The sequence below is a fragment of the Alexandromys fortis genome, unplaced genomic scaffold (assembly GCF_014885135.2).
Source record: "Alexandromys fortis isolate MF-2015 unplaced genomic scaffold, M_Fortis_MF-2015_v1.1 scaffold_155, whole genome shotgun sequence".
NCBI classification, from domain to species: domain Eukaryota; kingdom Metazoa; phylum Chordata; class Mammalia; order Rodentia; family Cricetidae; genus Alexandromys; species Alexandromys fortis.
In genome coordinates this window covers 883,691-893,031 of record NW_026068052.1, presented here as the reverse complement: position 1 = coordinate 893,031, position 9,341 = coordinate 883,691, and the positions used below count along the sequence as shown (strand labels likewise).

At 37.8% G+C, this 9,341-nt stretch overlaps 1 protein-coding gene across 6 annotated transcripts in view; it reads right to left on the bottom strand.

Annotated features, from left to right (window-relative positions):
• Positions 1-9,341, bottom strand: part of Tex11 (testis expressed 11) — a 290,243-nt gene that overhangs the window by 110,922 nt on the left and 169,980 nt on the right. For all 6 annotated transcript variants that reach the window (XR_007588266.1, XM_050119701.1, XM_050119702.1 and 3 more), the window contains one exon: positions 7,001-7,103. Coding sequence is in view for 5 of the 6 variants with exons in the window: in XM_050119701.1 (XP_049975658.1) it covers positions 7,001-7,103 (103 nt within the window). In the remaining variant the exon portion in view is untranslated. The remainder of the gene's footprint in view (positions 1-7,000; positions 7,104-9,341) is intronic.

Here is a 9,341-nt window from a genome sequence, read left to right as displayed (position 1 = left end):
GGGGGGGAGGGGGGGGGGGGGGGGGGAAAGGGGGGGGGGGGAGGGAAGGGGGGGGGGGGGGGGAGGAGGGGGAGGGAAATGGGAGGCTGGGAGGAGGCTGAAACTTTTTTTTCCTTTTCCTTTTCTCAATAAAAAAATAAAATAAAATAATAAAAAAAATAAAATATGGAACCTAGAGCCTAAATTCCATTACTAATAGATGGACTGGATGCATTGTGGAGCACCAAAATTGGGGGTATTTATAACACTATTAAAATGAAATGAGGTCTTATATCCCATTATTTGTCATAAAGGTAGATAATTATAAATTAAATGGATACAATAGATATTAAGTGACATATAAGTTATACCTAATAATCCAAAAAGGAGACAAAAGATTTCAGAACAAAGAACAACTACCTAGAATAGGATATTTCAAGCTGATAAATGAATCAATTCAATGAAGATATAAACCAAATTGTTTATAGATCCAATGACAAAATTTCATAATATAAGATGCAAAAGTGGGCTAGTGAGATGTGTTAAGACCTTCATCCACAACCCTGATGATCTGATTTTATACCTGGGACCCACATGGTGGAAGGAGAGAACCCAATCATTAGGTCCAGTCAATGGATTTACCTCCAGATCTAAACCTGTTTCCAGATACAAGCTTCACTGATCTATCTGAGACATGCCCAAGGACATAAACAACAAGCTTACCAATCACCCTGCCCCAAATCTTCAAATGAACCGACTGATGAAAGGACTTTCTAGATCAAGCGATTTGACAACAACCACAAACAGTAATTCCCTCCTTCCTCAAATATGCAGACATCAATGCAAGGCCACAAAGATCAAACACAATCATGGAATACATCACTCCAATAGTAAATAAGGTAAGAGTCTCTAAAAGAACTGGAGAGTCATACAAACTGCAAACACAGACCTGTCGTCCTAGCATTCTGAATACCAAGGTGTGAGGCTCACATGTCCATAGGCGTTTGAAACCAGCCTGGGTAATAATAAGATATTTTAAAAAAGAAGTGTAGATTTGTAAACTGCCCAACTAATAATGCAAAATAACACATTTCAAAGAAGCTTAATAAACATCAAGGATGCAGAGAAACAGGGCTAGTGAGATGCTTGTTGCTAAACCTGATGACCTGAATTTGATCCCTGGAGCTCACACGGCTGAAGATGAGAACTGACTCCAAGTTTTCCTCGGATTGCCACACATTTTTAAAACAATACATTTCAAAATAGATGCAAGTATCCATTTAGACTCTAAACTTTGGAGGAAGGTGACAACTGTCTAAGCAGATTTAATGCAAGCAAGACTTAACCAAGACATTATCAAATAATACAAAAGCAAAGACTGAAGATCTTGAAAGCAGCAGCTGAAAAGAGGCAGCACATAAAAGGGTGTGCCAATAGTCTAGCAGCACTGACGTTTCTTGGCAGAAACATTACCGGCCATGAAAAATTGAGAAGACAGATCCAAAGTACAGATGGAAAAAACTGCTAACTAGGAATACTTGGCGAGGAAATGAAGGGCAATGAAAATTCCCAGATAAACAAACATTAAAGGAACTGAAGGAAAAGTATATTGATTAGCAAGATCAAAACTAAACCATGAAAGTATACAGTTAAATTCAAAATAATCTTGATAAGTGTGTAACTCACCTATAGCTTTAGAATGAAGGTTAAAATTAAATTATTAAAAGATATCTATAATAATTTTAAAGAATATTTAATATAAAATATAAGTTGATCAAAAATATAAACTATGGGGAAGCAGGTGGATGGTATGATCAAAGTAAAGTAATTATCAGCTTAAAACAGCCTATTTATTATGTTTTAAATAAGCCTGTGATAATCACAAAAACAAACTATGATTATTACATGACATATAGTAATCAAAGTAGATAACCATAGAATATCACCTGATTACAAAGAAAGACAACATGTAAAAAGGAGCAAAAGATATATAAAACAATAAGAATTAGTGGAGTGGCAATAAGTCCTTGTGAAGGATGAAAAAGGAAAGGTGAAGTTTTTTGGTGGGCCCTGCCAAGGAATACCACTAAGCAAAGACGCTGTGCACAATAAAGTTAGTGCAAGATGTTTATTGGGGGAGGAGGACAAAGAATGAAAGGCCATGTTGGAGTGAGGATGTGAGAGAGGCAGGCAGACAGAGACAGTGAAGAAACAAGAGGAAGAAGCAAGAAAGTAAGCTGTGCCTGACAGGCACTCTTAAGGGGTGCACATGTCACATAGCTTATGGTATGATGACATAACTGCTTTGGTGGCAGAGGCAGGCTGCCACCATGGTGGCAATTAACACTTTGGATATCAATAATTGTCTTGAATGTAAATGACTTAATTCTGTAATCAAAACATACAGAGTGAGTGAATGGATTAAAACCAGGGAAATATTGTATCTATAAGATACTTTTCAAGAAAGCCTTTTAAGGACACATAGTTTGAATGTGATGAGGTAGAAAAAGACATTCCACATAAATGCATGGCAAAATAGAGCTAGATTATATGTATTAATACAAGCCAAATTAAATTATCAGCAAAAATTAAAAAAAGACAAAAAGACCATTTTACAGTACTAAAGTATATTTCTTATGGTTGAGATTATAACGACAATATTTCTCCCTTCCTTTTCTTTTTTTATTAAGGAATCTAAGGCAATTTACTTGCATGTATTATACACCACTTTGGAGACTCACTATTTTATACACAGGTATAATATTTCAATTTGAGAGTCTCTCTATCATACATTTTCAACAAATTTTACTCTTAATATTATTCCATTTATAACATTTGAATACTTTATACACAATTATTTTTATTTAAATAATATATTTTTTCATTTTTTTACATACCAACCAGTTTCCACTCCCTCGTCTCCTCCCATCCTCTCCCCTTTTCCATCTTCCCCTCCCCATCAACTCCTCCTCCATCTCTGTTCAGAATGGGGCAGACCTCCCATGGGCTTGCACAAAGCATAGCACATCAAGTTGAGGCAAGACCAAGATCCTCCCCTTACATCAAGGCCAGGCCAGGTAATCCAGCAAGGGGAACAGGTTACCAAAAGCCAGATATGTGCCAGGGAGAGCCTGCTCTCACTGTTAGAAGAATTAACTAAGAGATTAAGCTACATTATTGTCCCACACATACAGAGGGCCTAGGGCGGTCCCACATATGCTCTCTGACTGTTGGTCCAGTCTCCACAAGCTCGGGTCAGCTGTTTCTGTGGGTTCCCCCATGATGACCCCCCCTCTGATATGGGATTCCCCTCTTTATGCTGTGAATATGTTTTATTACCATTGGTTAATAAAGAAGCTACTTGGGCCCACAGCAGGGCAGAATAGAGGAAGGCAAGAATTCCAGAGATAGAGGAGAAAAGAAAGCAGAGTCAGGGAGATGCCCAGAAACCTTACCAGTAAACCATGAGCCTCATGGTAAAATATAAAAAATAATAAAAATGGGTTAATTTAAGATGTGGGAGTTAGTTAACAAGAAGCCTAAGCTAATAGGCCGAGCAATGTTTTAAATTAGTACAGTTTCTATGTGATTATTTCAGGTCTGGGCCGCCGGGAAACGGACAAGCAATCTCCTACTACACCCCTGGCTGGTATAATCCCTCCTCCCTTTCTTCTGCTAGACTGTCAGAGCTCAGCATAGTACTTGTCTGTGGGTCTCTGCCTCTGCTTCATTTAGTTGCTGGATAGATTATCTGTGATGGCAATTATGGAAGTCAACAATCTGCTTATAGTAGATGGTCAGTTTTCAGGTACCCTGTCCACTATTGCTAGGAGTCTTAATTGGGGTCATCCTTGTGGGTTCTGGGGGTTTCCCTGGCACCAGTTTTTCCTTAACCCCAAAATGCTCCCCCATCAAGAAGTCTCTTTCTTTACTCTCCCCCTCCATCCTTCCTTCATCTGCCTCCTGCACCCAGCCCAACCAATCCACTCTCTCTAGTTCTCATCCCTTCATTCCCCCAACCCCTGCCTCCAGTTTACCCAGGAGATCTTTTCTGCTTCCCTTTCCCAGGGAAACCCATGCATCCCTCTTTGGGCCCCCCTTGTTATAAAGCCTTTCTGGGACTGTGGATTATAGGTTGATTATCTTATACGTTACTCTTAATAACCATTTGTGAGTGTGTACATACCATGTTTGTCTTTCTGGGTCTGGGTTACCTCACTCAGAATGGCTTTATTTTTCTAGTCCCATTCATTTGCCTGCAAATTTCATGATGTCATTGTTTTCAACAGTTGAGTAGTACTCTATTGCGTAAATGGACCACATTTTCTTTATCCATTCTTCAGTTGAGGGGCATCTAGGTTGTTTTCAGGTTCTGGCTATTATGAATAATGTTGCTATGAACATAGTTAAGAAAGTGTCCTTGTGGTATGATTGAGAAACCTATCTAAATTGGTATCGCTGGTTCTTGAGGTAAATTGATTCCCAATTTTCTAAGAAATCACCGTAACAATTTCCAAAGTGGTTGTACAAATTTGCACTCCCACCAACAATGGAGGAGTGTTCTCCTTACTCCACATCTTCTCCAGCATGTGGTATCAATATGTTTTTGATCTTAGCCATTCTGTTGGGTGTAAGACTAATTCTCAGAGTTGTTTAGATTTGCATTTCCCTGGTGACTAAGGACTTTGAGCAATTCCTTAAATGTCTTTCAGCCATTTGAGATTCTTCTGTTGAGAATTCTCTGTTTAGATCTGCACCCCAATTTTATTTATTTTATTTTTGTGTTGTTTCTTCTTATTTATTTTTTTGTATTTCTTTTCCTCTCATATATTAAATACCAACCACAGTTTACCCTCCCTTCTCTCCTCTCAGTCCCTCTCTGCCATCTTCCCTTTCCCACAGATCCACTTCCCTGTTTCTCTTCAGAAAAGAGCAGGCCTCCAAGGGATATCAACCAAATATGTCATAAAAAGATACAATGAGACTAGGCACAAAATTGCATATCAAGGATGGACAAGGCAACCCAGTAGGAAGAAAAAGATCCCTAAAGCAAGCAAAAGAGTCAGAAACAAACCTGCACCCATTGTTAAGAGCTCCACGAGAATGCCAAGCTACACACACATAACATATACTCAGAGGATCTAAGTCAGACCCATACAAACTCCCTGATTGTCACTTCAGTGTCCATGAGCCCCTATGAGCCCTGCTTAGTTGATTCTTTTTTTAATTAAAACATTTTTTTGCTTCGTAAATAATACCATTCAAAATTTCCACCTCCTCTCCTCCTCCCACTTTCCTCCACTCACCCTCCCACTTCCCCCTCCAGTCCTAAGAGAGGGCAGGGTACCCAGCCCTGTGGGAAGTCCAAGGCCTTCCCCACTCCATCCAGGCCTAGGAAGCTGTGCATCCAAATAGACTAGGCTCCCAAAAAGCCAGTACATACAGTAGAATCAAATCCCAGTGCCATTATCTATGGCTTCTCAGTCTGCCACCATTGTCATCCACATTCAGAGAGTCCAGTTTGACCCCATGCTCATTCAGTCCCAGTCCAGCTGGCTTTGGTGAGCTCCCATTAGATCAGTCACACCGTCTCAGTAGGTGGACCAACCCCTCGCGGTCCTGACTTCCTTGCTCATCTTCTCCCTCTTTCTTCTCTTCAACTGGACCTTGGGAGCTCAGTCCGTGCACCCCAATTTTAATTGGATCATTTGTTATTTTGATGTTTAGCTTCTTGTGTTCTTTATATATTTTGGAGCTCAGCCCTCTGTCATGTGTCTCTACCTTCCTTTTCCTCCCTTCAAACCCTTCCCTATACCTTTCCTTGGTCTCTTTCAAATTTAAGACCTCTTTTATCCATTAATTGTTATTGCATGCATATGTATACATGTATTTACACACATATAAATATAGCCTGCACAGAATATATGTCACTTGTATGTATATTTTCAGAGCTGACCATTTGGTACTGGATAACCAATTGGTGTACTCTTCCCTAGGGAAGACGATTTCTCCTACTCTCGCATTCCTTAGTTGCCTGGAGTTCTTTGTGTATATGCTTGGGTCAGTCAACATCCTGTCATGGAGAAGGGAAGAAATCTTGGGCTCCACACTTCCTTGAATACTTAAACACATTTAATGGTTAATTGGGGAGGGGAGTATTTTATTCTGTGGTATGACCACTGATAAGGTGCTCATGTTCCTATAAATAAGCCTTTACCCATGCTTCATAAACAACCCTAATGAAATTCATTAGGTCTTCAAAAAATATGGAAAAGGGGAACTAGTTGAGGAAAAGGAGGGGCATCAGTGGGAAAAGGAGGAGCATCAGTGGGAGATCAGAAGGACAATAAAGAGTAACAGGAGGTAAATATGAATATGATTGAAATATACCATATCCATATATAAAATGTCATAATAAAACTTACTATTCTATATAATCAATATATACTATTTAAATAGAAACATTTAAAAGGGATGGTAAAAATGGCTTAGTGGGTAAAAGTGCTTACTTCACAAGCCTGCTGACCTGGGTTCAATCCCAGAACCCATATGAAAGAGAACCAACTCCATGAAGGTTTTATTTAAAATCCAAATACTGTGGCATCATGTACAAATATACACATTCTCACACACATAAATAATTTTTTAGTTTAATAGGTTTTGAAATAACTCTATTTAAAATAAAGTTAAAGGGAAAGATTTAATAAGGAAACTTTTCACATTTCACTGATAAAAATGCCTCATGAAATTTTAAGTTCTTTTATCCCTTAATATACTATATATTATTCCCAATTCTTGTCCAATATTTTCCCATTTCAGATCCTCTAGATAGGTAGCTGTGTTTTTTTTTTTACTTTCTCATACCCCCCAGTTTCTTTGTGCATTGTTGTATAATTTTATGCAAAAGTAATTATACCTATTCAGCACAGTTATCTTCAAAACAGTGTATCTATTTTCTTATTGTGGATTTTTATTCTTTGGGGATTTTCATTGTTCACATTAATACATAGAGCATTTATACCTCTGTCAGAGTTGCCCTCCATGACTGCAATCTTGAATATATAAAACTGAGTGAAAATGTTTATAGGATCCTGTTGCTCAGTTTCTGTTACTGCCTCTTTAGCCTGAAAAGAAAAACATAGGGTTGATTTTATAAAAATCCGTATCGTATTTTACTAATACCATTGATAGTCACAATAGTTAAGGGGTACTCAACTAAGAAAAGAAAGGAATCTAAAAAAAATTAGAGAGCTATTGTCTTAGAAGGCTACAGAAATAGTTTTGCTTCTAGAACCAGAGTGAATAAGCCATATCAAAATAACTTTTCTTCTGAAAACAACCATACACGTTGAATATTATGCTTAGAATTTTTCTAAAAGTATTAAATAAAATAATAGGACAAATGGAAAAGTAGCAGTACATTTATCAAACCAAACCTAAGGAAAAGTGAAGGCACAGAAAGGTAAGCAGAGAATTAAAACTAATTTTGGCTGGTGGGTATTTGTGAATGTAGACAAACGTTTACTGAAAATTTGACGGGTCTTGGTAAATCAGGAACTAGATATCAAGTTCCACAAGATCACATGGTTAGACTAAGTCAGAAGTAAACTTGTACCTACCCATAGCCATTCCAGAAGACCACAAAGAAGGTTACTTTGGCACTGAGTAGAAGATAGCACAACACACAGGGGGAAATGTCCCTTGAGCTATAACACAAGTAGACTTGCTTGTTTTCAGTCCTAAATTACAGAATCTGGTGGCTAGAGGGCTCAAAAGACCTACAGTTATGAATAACTGCTCCCAAACCTATTAAGGGATATTCATTTTCAGTTTCAAAATATTTCATAAAAATTTTCAACAATGATGAGCTGTAAACATTAACCAAGCACCATATAAAACCAGACGCCATAAAAGAATAACAGCAGAAATGACAGCTAACAGAAACAGATATTCAAGATTCAGAAACTGGAATAATAAAACCAGTGACAAAACATCTATGTTTTCAAAGTTCAAAAAATAAAAGTTATATTAAAAATGCAAGTAGGCAGATTAATAGTAGTAAGCACCTAGTGAAACAATTATAGTGATTATTAAAGCTTGTATGCATTCTAATTAGTTATTTCTATGCTGCAACAGTTTTAACATTTTTGACTATCGATGAACTTCATGGAAACAAAGACTAATTTTAAATATTTTTTGTTTTTTATTTTTATGTGTATGTATGCTATGCCTAAATGTATGCATGTGTACTACATGCAGGTCTAGTGCTTGAGGACCTAGAAGAGGGAAGAAGATGCCCTGGAACTAGAGTTACAATCAGTTGTGAGCTACTATGTGGGTACTGTGAAGTAAACCTGAGGTCCTCTACAAGAACAGCCACTGTATTTTAACCACTGAGTCATCTTTCCATCTCTAAAGACTATTATAAAATGTAATCTTAAAAGTTTGAAAAAAGGGGCTGGAGAGATGGCTCAGCGGTTAAGAGCATTGCCTGCTCTTCCAAAGGTCCTGAGTTCAATTCCCGGCAACCACATGGTGGCTCACAACCATCTGTAATGAGGTGCCCTCTTCTGGCCTGCAGACATACACACAGTCAGAATATTATATGCATAATAAATAAATAAATATTTTAAAAAAAGTTTGAAAAAAGGAAACTTCTTGAAGTGAAATGTTTAATAAGTAAAATGAAAATAAAACAAATGTGTTGAATAGTAGGTTAGAAGTAGATGAAGATTAATTAAATGGAAGGTAAAAGAGAAAAGAATTAACAAAGAGGATGGAGTAAAGCACTGGTAGAGGATTCATGCCTAGCATGAACAATGCCCTTGGTTTGGCCTCCAGCACCACAATCATGAAAATAATAAAATACTATCATAAAGAATAAGTCAGCGAGAGAGATTATAAATATGGAGGGCAGTTAAGAAAGGATTGTATACTTTCTAGGCCAGGAACTAAAACAAGATACTAACTTTCATGTGAGCGCAAGAGGTTGTGGAGTAAGGGGCACACTCATCCATTGCTGGTGGGAATGCAAACTTGTCCAACCACTTTGGAAATCAGTGTGGTGGTTTCTCAGGAAATTCGGGATCAACCTGCCCCAGGACCCAGTATTACCACTCTTGGGAATATACCCAAGAGATGCCCTATCATACAACAAAAGCATTTGTTCAACTATGTTCATAGCAGCATTATTTGTAAAAGCCAGAACTTGGAAACAACCTAGATGTCCTTCAATGGAAGAATGGATGAAGAAAGTGTGGAATATATACACATTAGAGTACTACTCAGCGGTAAAGAAACAATGACTTCTCGAATTTTGCATGCAAATGGATGGAAATAGAAAACACTATCCTGAGTGAGGT